Source organism: Phaenicophaeus curvirostris, chromosome 2 (assembly GCF_032191515.1).
Source record: "Phaenicophaeus curvirostris isolate KB17595 chromosome 2, BPBGC_Pcur_1.0, whole genome shotgun sequence".
Classification (NCBI taxonomy): domain Eukaryota; kingdom Metazoa; phylum Chordata; class Aves; order Cuculiformes; family Cuculidae; genus Phaenicophaeus; species Phaenicophaeus curvirostris.
In genome coordinates, this window is record NC_091393.1 from 3,725,932 (window position 1) to 3,748,529 (window position 22,598).

The 22,598-nt window shown below is 34.9% G+C and overlaps 1 protein-coding gene across 1 annotated transcript in view; it reads left to right on the top strand.

Moving 5' to 3' along the window:
• ASCC3 (activating signal cointegrator 1 complex subunit 3) overlaps positions 1–22,598 on the top strand; it is a 277,171-nt gene that overhangs the window by 213,355 nt on the left and 41,218 nt on the right. The window contains exons 31-36 of the mRNA XM_069851132.1: positions 5,370–5,507; positions 5,602–5,722; positions 9,183–9,315; positions 11,856–11,981; positions 21,487–21,598; positions 21,894–22,028. Of these exons, the coding sequence (XP_069707233.1) occupies positions 5,370–5,507; positions 5,602–5,722; positions 9,183–9,315; positions 11,856–11,981; positions 21,487–21,598; positions 21,894–22,028 (765 nt within the window). The remainder of the gene's footprint in view (positions 1–5,369; positions 5,508–5,601; positions 5,723–9,182; positions 9,316–11,855; positions 11,982–21,486; positions 21,599–21,893; positions 22,029–22,598) is intronic.

Sequence of the window (22,598 nt, forward strand, 5' to 3'; positions counted from 1 at the left end):
TTCAGAGTTGTGTCCTATTCTCTTGTTAAAAGGGACAGTAGTTCAGATTATCCTTTCATAAACTGATACATCCACTACTTTTTGGTGGTAGGCTTGGATGAGACCAGTTATGCTGTTCTACATTAGGAGTTGTCTAAAGAGGAACAAGTCCTTCTCTTTCAGCTACATCTGTAATTGAGGCAGATGTCGCAATCTTTTTACAGCATCATTTACTAGAATGAAGTTTTCAGTTTATTTATTTTTCTCTAATGTTTTTACTGCTTTTTGTTTTTAACCTAAAACAAAAGTACAAAGTAGTATTTATTCTTTATTGTTTGAAGTTAGAGTGCAGTTCTTACCAGCAAATAAGTAGGATGTTTCCTTATTTGATGTGTGTTTTGGCTGTTTGGGTTTTTTCTTTTTTTTTTTTTTATGAAATTTATTCCCTGCCCCAATAATTGGATATTTTTTTTTATATTTACAGTGGGAGGACTGAGAAGAAATGTGCCCATGTACACAGTTTTAACTTTAACCACAATGATTTTTGCATTCTGCTTTGTGCATCATTTTGCCATCTGCATCTTGTTAAGAATGTTCTTTATGAAACCTCTAGAAATAACGAAAATCTTTTAGCACAAACATACCTACTGTAATGTTCAATAGCATGCATACCAGGTACCAGGCAATAGTCAGTTTCTACTGAATTAAAGGGGGTTTGAATGATGGGCATTCAGTGACTCCAGAAGAATGAATCAGGCTCATAGTTATTTTATTCTTCTAGAAATGAAGTGTATAAACATGTGTGAGCTAATTACAGATTTGTATATGTGTTCATACACTATGTGGAAGTGTGCATAGACATACGCACGATAGTCAATGAAATTTTACCATATAGTTCTCCCTTGCATTGCTAAAACAATAACAAAACAACAAAAAAATTCCCAAGAACTGTTGGAAAGACAAAAGATGACTTTTCCTTATCTAACCTTTAAATCAAATAGCCTGTTATCTCCATCTTATTGTTCTGAGGTAATGCTGTGCTATAAAACAGGAATAGAATAATCTGATCTGTATCATGAATAGGTATATTGCTGTCTTTTAGATGAGATTTTTACTGTTAAATATATATGGTTTAATAATATATCTCAACTGTTTAAACCATATTTTAAAATAAAGTTTCTTGAATAATCTTATTTGAGGTGTTTTAGGAATCTTGTTTATATGGGCGAGGATGTCGACTATTCATCATAAATAATTTGATAAAATGAATTTTTTTTCTGCCTCTAAAGATCACAAGGGTATCCAAGAATGATTTCTAAGTGTTTCACTCATTATAAAAGTTCAGCTTCTTTCTACAAGATGTTGCTTTTATGACACAAAAGTGTGTCATAAAAAATTAACATTTAGTTATAACAAGGAGATGGTTTTATTTCATTTAACATCTGTAGCAGATGTGAAATATGTAATTATTTTTGTAAAAGTCTTCATAACTTACACGATTCTTTTGTTTGGCACATCTTTCTTCTATTGGGCATTTTAGACAATTGATAAGCATTATTCAGTGGCATATGGTCTGAGTCTGACGTGCTTTGAAAAGAGTACAGAGTACTAATAATGAGGATTCTGTGAAAATGGGAAAACCAGCACAACAGATATGCTTTGAGAAAGTATGGGTTTTTAGCATCTTGAAACAATATATCACACTCAAAGGGACAGAATTGGGCTGCACAATCTGTTAGCTCATTCTTGTCCAATCTGGTCTCCTCCTTTCTTTTGGAGCCAGCATTGTCATCAACTTGCTGAATTATACTCTGACTGGAATGTATTTCAGGCACAGGGTAATGTATCTACTTAAATGGAATCCTATCTTTCTACAAAAGCTTTTTAAGTATAATAAATTTAAAATATAAAAAAAAGTTCTATTAGCTTAAAGTAAATGGTTCAACAGTTTACATATGTGCAGGAACAAAGAAAATGACTACTTATTAGTTTGAGAAAAAAAATAGCTTGCTCAGAGATTAGAATATAAAAAGTAGAAATAAACTTTATTTTTTATAATAAATGTTTTTCAACACTACTAGAGTCCCAAATTGGTTTCCGAAGGTGTTTTTTTAAAAGGTGGATTCCTAATTTTAGGAAAGCACAGAAGGTATTTTTGTTTGTTCATCAAAAAAGTCTGTGAAGGGCAGAAAAACCTTTTCCACGTGGGCCCAATCCTGCCTGTCTGGGAGTCCAGAGAAAAATCCCTGCTTGCATCACTGTTGTACAGGTTTTTTGTGTCAGTACCATTTATATTTTCTTATATTATTTTTGATATACTTTTTCTGTTAGTAAAATAAAATATTTTTTCTTTTTATGATTTAACTTTACAGTTGTTCTCAGAAACATAAATAGTAATGAAGCTATAACTTGCAGAAGTGTTAGATTTGTTTCATAGTCACGACGCTGTTTTCCTTTTCTGGTTAATGAATCTGTTATGCCATTATTTCTTAATAGAAAGTAATAGTGTTCATACACTACAGTGACATAAGAAAGTTATATTTTTAAATAAATTGTCAAGAGAATTTTAAGCCTTGGATTGCACCTATGGGTAAAATAGTTGTGTTTATTACATTGATTTATGTGAAAGTAAGAGGTCAGCTAAAAATGACTAGGATTCCCTGCTGCTAAAATGACAGGATAGTAGTACATGCGCCAGCTCTCCTGCTAAGGGTTCTTTAGTTTTCCTGTGGTAAATTACAATACTTTGCAGGTATGACTAACAGCACCACAGGCCACCACTGTAATACAAGTCAGAGAGAAAAAAAATTCCTAGCAGTGTGAATTTAGGATGTTTTATGGTGGCAACTGCATGGCAAAAAAGGTTTAGCTCGGTTTGTTCTGAAAATAACTAACACTATAAAAATGCGTGTGTTGAAGAAACAGTCCAGTTGCTGCAGACTAATCCAAATCAGCTATTTTGAACCCTGTACTCTTCTAGGGGAAAAGGGATTTTAGATTCATTATCTTCCTAGTACCAAATTCTGCCCATGTGAATAGTGAAATTGGAACTGGCTCGTGCCCTTAAGTTAAGGACATATCATAAGGCAATAATTCTTGGAAAAACTAATTCAGCAATATAATAGCTTTTGTCAATTTTTGAATACAGAAATTTATTAAAATGTAAATGTATTAAGTTTTTCATTCTTTTTTCTGATATTTCCAATGCTAGCAAAACATTGGCAAATATCAGAAGCATAAAGAGCCTATGCAGTGCTAGCACCATTTCATAAATCCATAGCACACAAATCATTGATAGATTCAAAACTATATTTGATAATGTATGATGATGGTTGTAATTGTAGACACAATGGTATACAGGTCCTCATTTTATTGAGCTATTTTTTTGTTTTACAAGAATAAAATCTTTAAGGTGGGTTATAATTCATGTCTACACTGTAGTCACGTGTCTACATGTTGACTAGGGAAATCAAAGGTTTGCCGATTGTATCTAGATAGATAAACTTTATCCTTTAACATATCCTCCTTTCATTCAGTTCTTTACTCTCTTCTACTTATCTCCCCTTCTTCTTGTTTCCCTTTCCTAAGTAGATTCATCCCCTCTTCAATTCTCAATTGATTGTTTTTTTCTTTTTGCTTCCTTTCTTTTCAGTGGATTATAGTCCCTTTCACTTTTTCTTCTGTAAGCATCCTCTTCTCTTCTTATACATGCCAGCTCAGTTTATACAACAAACCTTCCATGTCTTATAATACAGGAAGCTTGTACGAACATCCAGGCACTGCACTGTGAGGGAAAATAAAGCTTATGAGCTTCCATTAACAGATCAACTTGATTGGACCAAGCCAAAACTTGAACAATTCTTCTTTAATTGGGTTCTCTAGTACTTCCATCAGTTCTGGTTCTGTTAGCCAATACTACTTCAGTAAAGAGACTTTTTTAAATGCTTTGTAATTTTCTCTTCCGGACAGAATTGATTGATTTACAACGTCTGTATTGTTTGATGTGTTCTTTGAGGTTTTTTTAAATCCTGAATATGGACTATTATATTCTCTGGCTTTTTTGTACCTTTTACAGGTTTTTTGATAGTAGTAGCGACATATATTACTGGGGTTCATATATGTAAATAATTCTATTAACATTGAGGTCTCAGAATTATAAATCTGAGGAAACATTTAGAGAAGGTTACAATTCTAAATATCAGAAATGCAACACCTTGGAGTCCTAAGTGAAAACGAAGATATCACTGCAGTCATGCGGGTATCATATCGCAGTATTTTGAGATATTCAGTCTGAGATGAGACTGAATACTCAGTCCAAATTCTTCAGTTACCCAGAGTAATTTATTCTGAACTACTATCTTTTTCTCTAACTTTGGCTATACCTCCTAGGTTAACCATGAATGATTCTGCCCATAAGTATGCAATATCATCATGCCACTGCTGGTGGCACCAGGAAACCACTAATAAGAGATGAGGTTTGAAAGTTCCTGGCTATAATTATATTAAAATCACATAAAATAATAAATGCCCTTAGAAATAAAAGAACAGAAGGAATATTGATGGGTAACATTGCTAAACAAGGCAGAAGTTCTTGTTCTTTGTGAGTGAGGGGCTTTTCACAGAGGTCGTCTACAAAAATAAATGGACTTATTATGGAATTTATTACTTGAATACATAGGCAAGGAATATAGTCAAAATGATAGTTAAAGTGTTGCCAAGTAGTCTTTGACATGAGATTTGGAAAAAAAAATAGTAATAATAATAAAAAATAGCTTTTTGTCTGGACTTAAGCAGACACTTATTGTATGTTGGGTTTCACTACAGGATTTGATTCTATAAATTACAACCTCACTCCAAAAAAAATTTTGAATTAATATGGATTTTGGCATGTGAATAGGAAACTTTTTTGATTAATAATAATTGCAGAATTATGAATTAACTGTGTCTGTTTTTTCATAGAATTAGAGCCAAATTAATTTTTCATTACCATTACTATGTGACTGGTTGCAGGGATTTGCCATGGTTTTAGATCAGCTTTAACCCCTTTGATACTAGGGATTGCATTAAATAAACACGGATAAAAATGCACAGCACTTGCCAGATCTGTCAAGATATTTTCAGCATTTCAGTTTCCGTGTCTGTGCTACTTAGTCCATCAATAGTGTCATGTGCATTTTGTATTCCTCCCATCATGAATATAGTATTTGATTTTTGTTCAGACTAAAACCAGACTGTTCAGAGACTGGAGACTTTTGTTTTCCTGTTTCTATAAACAGTGTTGATCAAATTGTCCCTGCTAGTAAAAAAATAAAAAAAGATAATAACAACCGTAAAATTTAAAATTTCTGAGTAATTTGTTTTAAAATATGCAACTATTCTTTCTGTTACAGATGAATGACATTATAGTGACAGTTAGAGATTCAAATTTGAAGCTGACACTTGCTTTTGGAATAGGCATGCACCATGCAGGTCTGCATGAAAGAGACAGGAAAACCGTGGAAGAATTATTTGTGAACTGCAAAATCCAGGTACATTTGTTCTTTGCCATAATTAGATTTACATGGAATTTTAAAAGTTGGCTTTTCATTACATATACCTCATTAATCTTTCTTTGTGTTTTAGGTTCTTATTGCCACAAGCACATTAGCTTGGGGTGTAAATTTTCCAGCTCATTTAGTAATTGTTAAAGGAACAGAATACTATGATGGAAAAACAAGGCGTTATGTGGATTATCCCATTACAGGTACTCACATAAATTATGGAAATGCTCATATGCCGAACTGTATTACAAGCATATGCAAATGACCTAATTATTTAGTAACTGATCACTGAAGATACGTAATTTGAGTAGAGATTAGTAGTGCTGAGGAAGGGATTTCTTTGCTTAATGCAAGTTGTAAAAGAACTCTTAAGATTTTATGTAATATTGAAAATATTTCTGTTTTGCAAACCTTTACTCATGCTAAATTCCTTTAATGTGTATTATCTAAAACAGACATTAAACAACTAAAGGGACAATATATAGTCATATTTAGCTACCTAGTTAATTGTATAAAAAGCAGTTTTCATGCATCAAATAATTTTTTTTCATTTTGAAACTGTTTTTAAATAGAAATAGATTTCTAACACTAAACTTAGCTGTTTTGAAATGCAACAGTTGAAGTACACATGTTTGAGAACATAAAATTTATACATAGTCACTTGGCAGTCAACAGAAAACATTAATGAGTCTAAGTATCTTCAGTGATGTAAATGATACTTCAAGTAAGTGATCCTCCAAAAATAAGCAGATAAATTAAATATTTCAGTTTCTGGTTTGATATAGATTTTTATTGCTTTCTGGCTCCAGTAAACTCCACTTTTCATAAACTGTTCTGCAGTGTTTAAACATGCTTAAGAAAATGAACCACGGAAGAACTTCTTTCGGAGTTCGGACAGGGAAGATATTTGTCTGGATGGTACTTAGCTTGAAGAATGAGGACAAGCTATATTTATTCCAGGTTTCCTGTTCTGCTTTCCCTTTTCCCAAGAGAAAGTTTATTATTAATTAATTCTATATTATGCCAGAGATTGTACACATAAGGACAATCTTAATGCTATTTGTAATGTAAATAGAAAGCTTGCATCTTTTTAACTAACTACATACTGTTTTTCAACAAGAGAAGCTCACTAATGAAAAAAAGCTTGAACTGAAAATACTACTTACTTCTTCAAGTAAACCATCATAGAGCTTAATTTAGTGATTAGTGCGCTGGAGGAAACTTGGGATCAATTTCCAGACCAGCTTTCTGGTTCAGAGATTCTGCTATGACTTGAGAGCTTAGCCATGCACACTTGCGTTTTGTGACAGACTTAGGCTGATGTAAACTTAAAACAGTCTGCAGGGAAGTAGTATTGCACTCGTCCTGACTAGAAGGATAGTGAAAACTATTACTGAATCAGGAAAAGAGATGAGGAAAGAAATCAACTGAAGTTTTAAATTTTATGTTGAATCTGTGGGACTGCCAGAGAGAAGTAATAGAGAAAATAACATATTTGAAAGAAATCAGAAACTCAATAAGCATCGAAGACTTACTATATTGTTTTAGAAATTTGTTTTACAAGTACTCACAAAGGTTTTAGGGCACACTTATACTTTTGCACTTTATTGCCTTTTTGAATCCAAGTGACTTGGACATTGGGGGTTGTTCAGTTCTTGAATTTTCAATATGACTTGGTGGGGATGGATGGAATACCACCATCTGTGATGGAAGCATTTAGATTTTGTTGACTGTGCTGTGACAGAAAATGCAAATTCCTTACTTTATGAAGAAACATATGGTGCGGTTTGGTTAGAGCGTTTTTATTTTTAACTTTCTAGAGAATATTTATGCATCTGGAAGTTCTGTGGATAGGTAGTACAGATTTGCAGCAGCAATAAAATGAAAATGTAATGAGTTTCTTTCTGAAATATTTCCAAAATTTTACAATACTGTCTTTAGTGCTGCCCTTAAGTTATACCTTCACTTGTTCCATCATGATATAAATTGTTTTTTTCCTGCTGAAGTTACCTTTCTGTATCAGGGATGCATTTGGCTCCAGGGTAGCAGCTGAAGGCAGAATGAATCATTTTGGAGTGTTCAGTAATTTCAAAATAAGTAGAAACGCTTCTCTGAATGAACTCAGAGGTTTGGGGGAGGGCCTTTTCTGTTACTAGACATTTAGTCAGCTAGTTGGATCATATTTAACATTTCAGGAGTTTAGTCCAGTGATTAAAAGCAGCCAAGCAACATATCGTGATTAAAGAAAATATTGGTTTTGGATAATTACGTAGTGGATACTGGCAAAAATTCCTGATGCTTTTTGGTAAGTCCATTTCCTATATGGTATTATGCAAAATTTAATTCACCCTATTGGAATAGCAAGTTGTTTCATCACCCTCCTGTGCACATAGTTGTTCAGAAACATAATTTGCAAACTAGTTGCACTTTCCATTTTCATGTCACTCCTAATTTAACACAAGGAATAAACAGATAAAAAACATTGCTCTCTATATCGCTTATGGGTATGCAAGTTAAAAAGCATTATTGAAAGCTTTATTTTCATCAGGCTTTCTCCTATCATTGTCCATATCTGTATGCCATTCTACACCCTCTGGATTTTCCCTTCCCCAACTGGCCACTTGGCCAAAAGCTTATTAGTTCTGAAGCCAAAGAAATTGCTTTTCAAAATGCCAGGTACTGCAAGCCACATGTTTTGCAGGTATGATAGAGCTCATAGGGAATACACAAAACACAAGAAGTTTTTTTAAAAAATATGTAAAACTTACTTATTCATTGCTTTCAATTGTTTCTTCAAAGTTAAATAGCATCTGGAGGAACCAAAAAGGAATCAGAGCTCTGTTGAGTGAGACACAAAAGAACCTATGCAGATGCATTTCTCAGATTATGAGAAAACACAAACAAAACAGATGAAAAGCATACTTATCTTTTTGTCTAGGTAGCAAGCTGAGTGTGTTTTGTAAAAAAAGTGTTTGTAGAAATAATTAACTAGTATTTGCAAGGATGACATGTAAGCAGAGTAGCAGAGGTAAGCTTTAATTGTATCTGGTTTAAAATTTGTATATTGTGATCTGATATATGGACGACATAGGATACAAAACCATCTTTTCTCCAGCGCTAATGACTAATACAACTTGTCCTGAAGCATGAGTGGTAATATCTCTACCACTGTAAAGATAGCTGTCACTAATTAGAATTTGCCTTTACCTTTTTCCTCTAAAATATTCAAAATCTAGGAAATCATACATAGCAGAAAAGCTTATATAAGGAACTTTTAAGTCAAATACTTGACAATTAGGAAATAATAGACAGTTGCTCTTGTAAGTTGAGTTCTCTTACTCATTGTCTTTAATTGCATATTGTCAAATGAGGGATGGATGTGCAATAGAAGGAGAGTAGAAGAAATTTATATTAGATGTAAGCTTTGATTCTATTGCAGTGGGTGGTCTTCAAGTATGCAGGAAGATAGTCGCTGCCAGAAAGAAGCTCATTATAGATTTACCTGAGATGGAAAAAGAATAAACAGATGTTTCAAAACCAATATGGCGTATGAGGCCAAGGAAAGCCAAAATGTGCTGTATTGTGCATTATACGGTCATAAATACATTCATGTATACATTCAGATAAATACATTTGTTTTATACATTATTATCCCTTTGGCAGATGTACTTCAGATGATGGGACGTGCTGGCAGACCACAGTTTGATGACCAAGGAAAAGCTGTAATTCTGGTTCATGATATTAAGAAAGACTTCTACAAAAAATTCCTTTATGAGCCTTTCCCAGTGGAATCAAGGTATAGAAAAAGCAGTCAGAAAAGCTGATCAGACTATAAGCAATGCTACAAACAAGGGATAGAGAAAAATGAAAGAGAACTGTGCTGAATATCTCCTAAATATTGAAGTCCTAAAGGAAAATAATTTTCAAAATTGTTATCCATATTTAGGCAGAAAAATCCTTTCTTCCGTTAGTTTTGAAGCACTGTCAAGCTCCTTAGTCCATTCTCAGATAATATTACAAATGCTTCTCTGCTTCTGAATGTTGTCTCTGACTTTTGAAAGATGGCAGGAACTGTTGTTCAAGGCCAGTGTGTAGAGCAAGCCTACATGATCCTCATAGCCCTCACTGAAATTCTGTGACAAATTACTAATAGGAAAAAAAAAAGGTGAATTTCTAGCACTTTTTACCTAGAATATTTGTGCCACTACAGATATGACATTCTTCAAAATCTCACAAGTTCCAAAAGAAATCTGTTTGGTGTAAATTATTACTAATACACTTTCAACACATCTTCCACTTAAAAATTGCAATATTTTTGTCACCACCTTTTTGCAGCCTCTCTCAACTTAGTTGAGATGAAGTTTGCTGTGCAGCATAATATAATTCATGCCTTGGTTTTGGTATCTATAGTATACTTAATTGTTCAACAAGAAGCAGAACCAGTTACATTGGTCTCCTATAAATGCATGTTTCATGGAGGAATTAGACATCTAATAAAGCATGAGCATTACTGAAAGCTTTTCTCAGTGATGAAGAACTCATAGTATTGTTCTCCTAAGGAAATTCCAGCTGTCAACATAAGCAATAATGGGACCTCTGGTAAGAAAATTTGAAGGAGCTTGAAAGTGCTATCCACCTGTGAAACGTAGTTAAAATGGGCTGGTGAATTTGAAGGTTAATTTCTGTGGTAGGCAGACAGACATATTATTTTTGAAAACAAAGAATGTGGAGACATGCACTTCATTTCCTTAGGAAACTACCCTTTTCTTTTTTTAACATATAAATTGTATTTAATACAAAAGGTTAGTTCAGCTTCTTCAAAATTATAGCTAATAAGTCAAAAGAACAGTGTGATTAAAATATTAATGATATATCCAGACTGCATGGTGCTAGCATGAACTAGGAAATCTCTCAATTCATTGATAAGTGGTGTTTCTAAATAAAGAAATCATATTTTCTATATAATGGTAATAAACTCACCTTGTTCCTGGTTGGAATGCTATATTCTGTGTTTCTATTAGGTCACTTTGTGTTTATATATTTACTTTGTATCTTGATCTATTCCATCTTTTGCTATAAACAAAGAATATTTGATAAATTTTCAGATGAAAATTCTCATATTAATAGCAATCTCATTAACTTCTATGTAGGTTGTGATCCAATTAACTTGAAGTTGTCTTGGTCTCTTTTATGATCAAATTATTGAAGTAAGAGGCTTCAAAGAGAAACTGTTTAGGTTTTTTTTCCAAGGATTTTTTCCAAGGATGTTTTCCCATCTGTTCTACCACAGAGCAGATTTGTCAGCTTTCTGTAGTATTTCCAATTGGTAAAATTAAACTTTTTACTTTTTTACATTTTTTTTTCACAAAGCCATTGCCTTGAGTACACAACTCATATGACAGGCTTTGTGCTCTCACTGATCATGGGTCTGAAATATAGCACATCAGAAGCAAAAGAGAAAGCACTGTTTATTATAGAATAACTATTAAATCATCTGTCCGGTTTCTGCTGGACAGTATGGGAGAACATCTGCTGTTCTTACCTTCAGAAGCATGTGATCAGAGTTAAAGAGCAGTAAAACAGCTACTCATACCAAATTGTTCTTTACTTTTAGCAACAGGGAAACAACAGTAGGAAAAGGAAAAGCAGTATAATACAAAAAAGTTAGGTTGATCATTAACGATTGAACTCTATCCAGGCATGGTCTCATTAGATACCCTGATGGAGGTCTTTGTTCCATTTAATGACACTAAACAGTATTCTACTCTGTAAGAATCATTTTAAGCTGCTTTGTTTTATTGCGTTTCTGAGTTTAGATCTTTCTGGGTAAAAGTAGCTGCTTTTGTTTGGGTTTGGTTTTTTTTTTTTTTTGCGTTGGATGAAGATGAGGCAAAATCTGGGGGAAACGGTTTTGATGTAATTTTAATAGCCCTCAAGTATTTGTCAAGTATTAGCTAAGCCATTGCCACTGTTTCATTTCCTGTTTGTCTTTCCATATGATTCTCTATTGGATTAAACCAGTATGATCATATGGTCAACACACAATATTCAGAAGATCGCTGAATAGCTCCAAGTGCATTCCATGAATGACTTAAACTTGTGCATTCTTGATCCAATCAAAAAATAATTTGAGCTTCATTCCACTACCATGTAAAAAATATGATTGACCTTGCAATTACATTCCCCTTCCTTCCCCTTTTCTCCTTTACTGGAATATAAATATATAATATTTTCAAATTAAAAGTAATAAACCTTTTAATGCATAACTCTACAAAATATATTACCTGTCTTTGTGGTTGTGAAGCTAGCTAAGTCCTCTTGGTTTCTGTTCTTCAGCTTGTTAGAAGTGCTAGCTGATCACTTGAATGCTGAAATTGCTGCTGGAACTATTACTTCTAAACAGGATGCAATGGATTATATCACTTGGACTTATTTCTTCCGTCGACTTATAATGAACCCAACGTGAGTATAAAATACAAATGCAATTTAATCTAAAGGTAACTTGAGGGTGGAGTTGATCCAAAGGTGATCCTGCTGCCGTTGGAGCCTAGAATACTTAGCAGTGTCCAATGTATGAGCGTCACTGGCCTGCACATGGAATAAAACTTGTGTGCACATTTTTGTAATAATTTTTTTCTCAGAATATAAATGCATTTCCTGGCAGATAACTTTATAGTTTAGTGACAACCATAAAATAGCCTTACTGAGAAGGCTACATCAGCATCCCTAAAATAAAACTTCAGATTATCGCATTCCTTTAGGTATTGTATTTATAATGTGTTACTTTTTTTTTTTAGCTACCACATTGATAAGTTCTGTCCAGTTTTCTGTAGAAAATCTATTAAAATCTGGATTTTCCTAATAAATGAGAGAATAGCTATCAGCTGTTCCTCTGTGATAAAGTTTACTTTCATTAAGGTATCCTGGTGAAACCATGTGTGCAATATTTTCAGTGATTGTCGTCATCCTGCCTAGCTCCAGCTGGTATGCAGATTATCCTGAGCTGTTCCAGCAATGCAGCCTGCCTTTGCCACAAGGTTGTTTTTGGTAAATGGTATTTTACCTGTCATGTGATCATTCACCCACCAAAATAATATGGCAAATAAAGACTTAAACAGTTATAGCACTAAATATTTCTTGATGTACTCCAGAGTGTTATGTTTCTGAAGCTATGTTAACATCTGTATCATTTGGCTGAATTTTCAGCTGGGTTCTTTATGGACAACTGTTGGTGGGAGCCTGTAAGTGGTAAAATAATTTTCTTTAATTCTTTTTTAGTCTTCCTTAGTTTTGATCTAGTGCTATGCTGAGAATCTATTACAAAACAGAATTTCCATCTGATCTTCCTGGGAAATTAAAAATGCAGAGTGTTAGAAGTGTAAACTAAAGAAAGCACATTCGTTTCTCTTACTTCGTAACTACAAAATTAATACATTTATGTGATATGTCTCCCCTGAGAGCGACAAACTGATAAATCCTGGTTTTGCATGGGTTAGATGTGGGTAAAGCTGCATTTAGTTGTATGACTTTGGAATTCACACATGATCCATACTAGAACTAACATTAAAAATTATGCCATTGCAGACACTATTCTTTTTAATATCAAGAATAATTAATGCTATTATAAAATGTCTTGCTTTTGAATTGCTGTGTTAAATGATTGTCCTGATTTGTCTCTGCCAAGCTTTGATCATGTGGTATCTGTGATAGGCAGATTTTTAAGACACAACATACAGCCCAAAGCTAAGTGTAGAATATAGAAATGTAGCCGTTTGATTTAATAGCTCTTCCCAATATAAAAGAAAGTTCCCACTGGAGTATGAGGTTGGCATGTTTACTGATGCTCCTTTTTTCTCGGCAGTTTCTTTAATGTGCAGTGTCCTGGAAAGCTAAATCTGAAGTTATCACAATATCAACTTATAAGCAAGAGTTCTGGTATTCTTGCTATTCTGAGAGGATTATGGGAAAAAAGCTAGGGGGTGTCTTTCATAGTGAGATGCAAAGCCTTTGTAGTGAGAAACAAGATGAACAGATCTTGACTAGTCATGTCCATAATCCATTACTGAAGTTTCTAATAAAATTGCCTTCTTCCATTGGAATGCCACACATGCAGGCTGGAACAGTTCACAAGCTGTGCTGCTTTTCCCCCATCTCATCCACATACAGGTATTCAGCATTCCTTCTGTGCTCAGTCATGCAGGGAGAGAAATGAAGGACTTTACTGACTATGTCAAAGAGGTCACTTCTAGATACCAAGTGCAAATGCAATGAATATGCATGCTTTCCATTCTTTGACATGATAATAAATTTTATTAAGTTTCATCCAAAGTTACTAAAGTAGCCTGTTAGTAGAGTTCCTGGACCTGCTGTCTGTGGTATTTCCAGATCTCAAACAAACCAAGCAGTTCCAGCATGGTCAGTGTTTAGATGAGATACATGAAAGGAAAACTGAAGAGTTTTGTGAAATGTCTTTGACAGTTCAGATAACTGAATAAATTGCAGTATAGTAATGGACATTACTGTGCCGCTTATAGGCATATGAAATGATTGATATTCCCAAGCAAGAACTACTTGTGGCCCTTAACAACTGAAATGTGTTAAGTTTTATTCTTTTCACGAGAGTAGGAGCACAATGGCTGAATTTTGGGTTGGGTAGTTACACAACACCTGCTCAGTGTCACTTGATGCAGTGTTCTCTATCATGTCCTGTCCCAAAGCAATTTTGTTGACTTTCTTTCCACTATGAAACAAGAACTATTTTTCCAGCCAGCAGGTGATCATACCTTAGTGGTGAATAAGTAATTCCTGTATGCATGATTGGTAAATTGCCTTGGGATTCATTGGCATAAAAGTCATTGCATGTGATGCTGTAAATCCACAAAATAATGGGCTTAGATAATATGTAGAAGATTTATATTCTCAGTTATTGCCAGTTTTAGCTACTTGTATATTAAAGCTGCATAAACAAATCTAGGATCATTCTACTCCAATCCAGTATCATATAATGCATTAACGAATGCCTACAATTTGTACTATTTAAGTAATGTTTAAGTAATGTTAATCTACCTTTATTGTGAGATAGTGTCCTTTTGCTATAAGTATCTTTCTTCTTATGCAGTCATTATGAAAGTTTTTCTGGCACACTTGAGGTAATTTGTAAGACTTGTAAAAATGGCTTTTTTTAATTGTGTTGTTGAAAATCTTTGCATGTTACAATACTTCTTTTCATCAAACTATTTTAATTTTCTTGTTTGATGAAACCCTATATCTTGAAATCTGTGAAATGGGTAAGAGGAATAGTTAAGCTGTTGATTTGAGGCAGTGGTGTAGCTGAGTGCTAGTTTTGTTCAGAGGCATACTAACTGGCCATGTCCATGTTGTTTGAGAGATGATGCACAAGTGAGAGGGGTGGTTCAAATAAAGCTGTTTATCAAAGTGTATCAGTCTTAATATCCATAGATTCTTCCCTGTCCTTTCCCTCGCCAAAGTAATTATTCCTAAATGTAGAGGGGTTTGAATTTGCACATTCAGTCAAAGTTTCTATGCTACTTAAGTGAAGTTCTACAACATGTTCCCCTTTTTACAGACAACTTCAGTTGATATGTTCTTTACTTAGTCAAGATCATACAAGACAGATCAGTAAAGTGCCCTTTTTTTGAAAGGGGCTATTTTGGGAGGCTTGTCTGTCTCCTTTCCTTGGCTGAAGTTACTTGTCTATGTCATTCTTTTACCCTTACAGAAGATTATAATCTGCAACTTTCTACAAAAGAGACATGGCTATGGGAAATATTTTTTGTAAATCAGGTTATGATATTTTCCAGGTACATGTGCCATTAAAAGAAATAGAAATTTACCAAATATGTAAAGTTAAGCAGAATCAGCTTTCATTTGGAAAGATTTTTAGATATTCTGAAAACACACATCACTGTTAAAATAGGGGGTTATGTCTTTATAAATATATATGACAGTGTGTGTATATGTTTATGTACACATGTATAAAATCAGTTTTCTGTGTAAATACCTTGTGAAGACCTGAAAAAACTGTTTTATTCATTCATTCTGAGAATTATTATTAAGGGTTTCTTTTTCACTTAATGTCAGTCTTGTAGAGTTTTCTGGAGTGGAAGAATAATGTAGCGTAAATTATAATTAAATTATCTCAGACTGATGCTCTTATCATCATACACATATTTTACTTTAAATTTCCTTTTCCCAGTATGATTAGCTGAGCATGTCTAACAACATGAATAAAACATCTAAACACAAATCATGATTGTATACTGTTCCAATATAGTTTTTGGTATCAAGGTGACAGCTAATATCAGCCAATCAGGATGGAATAATGTGTATTTCTGTGACAAAATCACACTTATTCAGAATTTTAGGGCTAGTTTGGAATTATATCAGAAGAGGAGTTTACTGAAGAAAGTTAAATTAACTAACATTAGCGGATAAAATGGAAAAGTTTGAAGATGCAGCTATATTTCACTGCAGGATTTACCAGTATCCATATTTTGAGTTGTTGGACAGATATTTCTCAGGGTGGATTCTTTCTTTAGATCTTTTGCATGTAAATATACATCATAAATAACAGCTATAGGCATTATTGTGAATTTCATAGTGATAGCTTGTTCTTTTAAATTATTAGGGTCACAGTGATGTGAAAAGTACAGGAATGTAGTTCATTATATACTTTTATCAAACTATTTGCGCTAATAAAGTTTTCTGATTCCCTCAGACTGGGAAACCCCAGGCTGCTGAGTATTTGAGCCACCTCCTGTTGCCCAGTCTGCTGCAGTCTTAGGAGAGACTCCCCATTCGGAAAGTACATTCACATAATTGTCTTCCAGCTCTTGGATATGGTTTACTTGTACAAATTATCTGTTGGAATATATCATAGGAAAAATAAATACCCAGTTAATAATTAAGCAAATTTACATGTGCCTGTTACCTCCAATTTCTCATAGAGTAGTTAGGGTTGGAAGGGACCTTAAAGTCATCTAGTTCCAATCGCCCTGCCATGGGCAGGGACATCCCAATACACCAGGCTGCCCAAGGCCCCATTCAATCTGGCCTTGAACATCTCCAGGGATGAGGCATCCAAAACTTCCCTGGGCAACCTGTTCCAGTGTCTCACCACTCTCATGGTGAAGAAATTCCTCCTTAAATCAAGCTAAAATCTGCCCCTCTCCAGCTTATACCCATTCCCCCTCATCCTATCACAACAAGCCTTTATGAATAGTCCCTCTCCAGCTTTCTTGTAGGCTCCTTTCAGGTACTGGAAGGTCACTATAAAGTCTCCTCAGAGCCTTCTCTTCTCCAGGCTGAACAAGCCCAACTCTCGCAGCCTGTCCTCATATGGAAGGTGCTCCAGCCCTCAGATCATCTTTTTAGCCCTCCTCTGGACCCGTTCCAACAGTTCCATATCCTTTTTACATTGAGGATTCCAGAACTGGACACGATACTTCAGATGAGGTCTCACAAGAGAGGAATAGAGGGGCAGAATCACCTCCCTCAACCTGCTGGCCATGCTGCTTTTGATGCAGTCCAGGATACGGTTGGCCTTCTGGGCTGCGAGCGCACACTGCCAACTCATGTCGAGCTTCTCATCGACCAGCACCCCCAAGTCCTTCTCTGCAGGGCAGCTCTCAATCACATCATTCCCCATTGTGTACTGAAAACGGGGATTGCCCCGACCCAGGTGTAGGACCTTGCACATGGCCTTGCTGAACCTCATGAAGTTCTCACAGCCCTACTTGTCCATCCTGTCCAGGTCCCTCTGGATGACATCATGTCATTCCAGTGTGAAAACATCTTAGGAAAACATTTGGGAGGCAAACATTCCTGTAACTATTATAATTAGTAGTACTGATGTGGAGGTGAATACCTTGCTGATATCAGAGAAACTGGACTCTTTTTTTTCCATCTTCTTAAATAACCACAATGTATGGTTGTGATTAAAGGTAGTGATGTACCTATTTCTTGTACATGGCATAAGAAAATATATGAATGCAAGAAAATGTGATAAAAGTAAAACACAGATAGAGATTACTGTCTGCAGCATTTGTGCATGCTATAATGCATTTTACCAAGCCAGTCACAGGCTCCAGAGTCAGTCAATGATACCTTAACAACAGAAGTGAGTTGGTACCTTGGTTCGTAGCTTTCTGGCTAGGAAGGTCCGTCAAGTCGTGCCATGTACTCCATACCTTTTCCATGGTACCATTTGAAGGTAGCTGCTGCTGAAGGCCACAAGCTGGTGAAAGTAAGCACAACTGATGACTGCAGTGAGGGGATTTACAAATTTTACTATTTGTGCTTCCCCCATACTTGTTCATAACATAATTCTGCTTTCGGGACTACAAAATCTCAGAAAGCTCACTTTCTTGCTATAAAGTGAGTGCTGTAGGTATATCTCTTTTGTGCATTTGTTCCAAAAGGCACCAGCAAGTTTTTTCTTTTAATATTTTTGGCCTAGTCTGCCACCAGTTTTTATTATGTGTGTCACTATCACTACCGTATAATCTGAACATAAAAAACATGGTGCTGTAACAAATGACTTCACAGCATTGACAGTTATAGCAGGACCATTTCAAGGCTGATGAAAAATTTCCCAGAGAGATCTTAGGTCAGGTTTACATAAGCTAAAGAGGAAATGATTGCCACCATTCACATTAAATCCTAAATGTTTTCTGTAACTTCATCTACATTTTATGTTCCTGCACGTCTCTCTCTTTCTCAGCTGATGAAACTCCACACTTCCTTAGATTAGAGAAATAAGTTCATGTTTCACCATTTGTTGTTCTTGCTAAGCTCTACAATGTTTGGGATTTAAAATATGTTTTTTAAAAGACAGTAAAAAGTTCCTTCAGTTTTTGATTGTTTAAATTTTACATACTTTGTAAATTTTTATGATACCTAGGAGTTTGTTATTGCTTTTTCCCAATGGACTACTAATGGAAGTTAGCCTGTCTAGCCCATGTGCTAGATGCTGTTAGGATAAAACTGCCTTTGACTTTCACACCTCTCAGGGGACGAGTAATTGTTGTGTTCAAACAGCCTGTAATTGTGATCCCGCTGGCTTTCTCAGTACGCTTCTGGCTATTAGAATCATTAAACAACTCAGCACCTGTTAACAGCATTGTAAATATTCAACCCTGCTTGTGTGCAGGTTGAGTCCAATATAGGAGAAGGCTTACGGAGCCCAGCCTCATAAATTAGAGCTTCTGACAAGTCAATTATTGTGAAACTGGGCTTCACTGTGAAATAAATGAAATGGTGTGCTGATAAAAAGGTAGGCTGTCTGTTTATAGCAAAGGGAAAATAATGACTAGATGATTCAATGCAGTGAGCATGAAACTGCATTGTTTTTATTCTTTATCTGTAATTAAATAGTTAGGTAATATAGGTTCATAGAGGAACGCACATACCATGCTGTTTTTATACTTGCAGCATACCAATATGCAAAATTCAACGTGCATTTATACCTGTGCATTCAAAATACTGTCTAATGTGATGATACTAATGTTTTCACTAATGATTTTAACATAGTCTTTCTAAATGAATGGCTTTGCTTTTTATTAGGGGAAAATGTGCTGAGTGACCAAGAAGCTCCTGTGGGTGTGCTCAAAATTACATTTAGCCCATTACGGATACTAGTTAAAACACACTGTTACTGCTTCACTCAATATTACAACCATTTAAGATTTGTCTTTATATTGTTCTATTTGAGATAAAGTCTGGTTTTGTTAGTGATTTAATTACAATCTCAAAAAAAAGGGTTTCATTGTGTTGCCCACATCTCTCCCTTTGTTTTATCAATATTCATCATCAGTATTGTGGTACAGCAAATAACAGATGAAGTGATAGGGTGAAGGTCTGAATACCGTGACAATGAAGTGCTTCAGTTATAATAATTTCAGTAGTGTTTTATTCAGTTTAGAGAAAAATACTCATTAGTCTTTTAGAGATTTAAAATAGGAAATCTTTCACATCCTTAAACAACTTGTGTATTTAATTTGCTCAATTGTTTTCCAAAGGTAAACAAAATGCTATAAAGTAATTCTGATAATAAACAGAATCTAAATGTGTTCAGTGGTAGGATTTCAGGCATATAAATGGTGCAGATGGAAATATTGACCATTTTAATCATTACTGTATTACTGCAGTAGATTCTTATGAAAATTAAGTTGCATTGAAAACAATATTAGAGTACTTTTGCTACAAATAAGTTTTCTTTGCATAAGGCTGATAATCTGTGGCTGTCAACCATATAAAACTTTTTAGTTAATATAAATATTTCTTTTGTTTCCTTTAGCTATGTTATAAATATTTGAAATCATCTCAGTGTGAACCCATATAAAATACTAGACACTTGAATACTCCACTGCCATATAGATACACTTTGTTGTTGTCTAATGTAGTTTACTGTTTACTGCTATCAGAACTGTTTTTTTCAGTGTTGCTCTTATGGTAGTAGTGTTTTACTCCAACGTTACCCAATTGTAAATGAACATTCAAAGCATCAGAGAATTAACTCCATAACTGGAGATAAATAACAAGGGGAAAAAAATCTGGAAATGATTGTACCTCTATTTAGCATGCAGGCTTTATTCAGTTACTCTATTGCTATGCAAAACAGATAAATGTTAAAATCTCTGTTTAAGAAAATAATAATGCAAATCAGATTATGTTAATAAAACAGTCATGGAAGGATGTTTGTAGTATTTAAGTGCGTAATTCCATCTTTTCATATGTGCTAACAATAGCATTGCAGTGAACAAAATAAAGCTTAAATCAGAGAATGGATTCTTCTGCCCAAATATAGCACTAACAACTGAACTGATTGTCAAAAGCTCTTCTTTTTCTAGTCCGTGATTACATTTTGCCTCATCTTAAAGCAGATATATAAAATACTTCAGATGAATAGCATTCTGCAAGTGCACATTTCTCTCCTTTGGCAATAAAGGGAGTTAAGACTAACTCACTGTAGCTGTAACTATGCAAAATCAGCTAAGATGAATCTTAGCACACTGTTTTGCAGCCTGTTTAGATTCAGAATTTTTAAGCTTTCTGAGCATGCCTCATTGTTCTTTACTGTTTATTGAACTTAATTATTACTTTATGAATTTGGTGCCTTTTTTGAATCTAGGCCACAAGTTCTTACTACATTTTTATCTGGATTTTTCTAGGTAAAAGCTCTCCCTGAAATTATTTGTGTGAATGAGAATCTTATAATACAGCTTAAGTTCTACAGTTAAAGAGTGCAAACTTTTTGATATGCTGGCATAACAATATGGTTTGGCATACTTTATAAATATTTTTCCTTCATACAGATAACTAAGTATTGTTACTGCATGTAATTTACCCAAAGAATTTTTCCTGAAAATAAATATGTGAAGTAACCACACTGACAGATACCCTGTTCTTTTTTTAGCAATTTTGAGAATCAGTTGAGATGGAAATACAGCAACAAACACAACATTTGGATTGGTGTAATGTTACTTTTTCAAGAGATGTCACTATATGCCTAGTTTTTTATTTCAGAATTCCAGGATAGGAACTTCCCTTGGTGGGGTTCTTCCTTTCTCTACCATTACTTGTGTTAGTATCACTTGTTCACTTTCATACTTACATAATCAGGAAAATTTTCCAACTATCAAAATATGGCCACTCCAGTTCTGTTTATATCAGTCTTTCTATTAATAGACAGATAAATTACCATCTTTCCATAAGTACATGCTTCTATTATGTTAGTTACTCCCACAATCCGTTTAAGAATCATGAATTTCATCTTAGGTGGTATAAGGGAATAGTTATGTGTTTAATTGTTTAATGTGGATATTTGCTGTTCCAAGTATGTGTGTGTATTATAGGGCTTTGTGCATTTTCCTACAAGACATTATTGTTAAAAATCTTCAGAGTGTAAAAACTATTTATATAGTTCATCTGTTTTCAATTTATCTAGTTACTATAACTTGGATGATGTGAGCCATGACACTATGAATAAGTACCTCTCAAGCCTCGTTGAGAAATCCCTTTTTGATTTGGAATGCTCCTACTGCATTGAGATTGGGGAGGTAAGACTAATCTGTGCCTTACAAGTTTCAGTAATATACATGCTCCTAGAAGCTGGGAACAGAAAAATAGGTATATATACTCCTGGTATGAGATGTTAGAGTTTGTCTGTGGGCCTGTTTGCAAGACTTACATTGAAAACTGGTCCTAACTGAGGTTGCAGCTAAATTATGATGCTAAACAACTCTTGCTGTTCTCTTGTATAAAGTAGGCTTAAGCCTGTATTTTACTGTTTAGTAGGAACCATTTATATTGAACCACGTAGGAACCAATTGTATTTGGTTGCTTTTCTAACAGGATAATCGCAGCATTGAACCTCTGACATATGGCCGCATTGCTTCCTATTACTATTTGAAGCATCCGACTATTGGAATGTTCAAAGATCAGTTGAAACCTGAAAGCAATATTGAAGAATTGCTCTTAATTCTGACAGTAAGTACTCATATTTTTTTAACTTAAACTCATCAGTGACATTAGGGTCGGAGGCAGCCTGGGCTGCAGTGATCATTCACTGGTGGAGTTCAAAGTCCTGAGGGGTATGGGGCAGGTGAGGAGTATAGTCAGGACCCTAAATTTCAGGAAAGCAGACTGCTTGCTCTTCAAGGAGTTACTCAGAAGGACCCCCTGGGATATGGTCCTCAGGGAAAAGGGAGTGGAACAGAGCTGGAAAATATTTAAGGATGCTTTCCATAATAAAGCACAAGAGCGCTCAGTCCCCGTATGTAGAAAATCAGGCAGGGAAAGGAAGAGACCAGCGTGGCTGAGTCAAGACCTGCTGTTTAAACTAAAGAAGAAGAGGGAACTGCACAGACAGTCCAAGCAGGGACAGGGAACCTGGGAAGTGTATAGAGATGCTGCCCAGTTGTGTAGGGATGAGGTCAGGAATGCCAAGGCACAGTTGGAGCTGAACTTGGCAAGGGAAGTAAAGACTAACAAGATGGGCTTCTACAGGTACATCAGTCAAAAGAGGAAGGTCAAAATAATGTACTCCCACTGACGCTT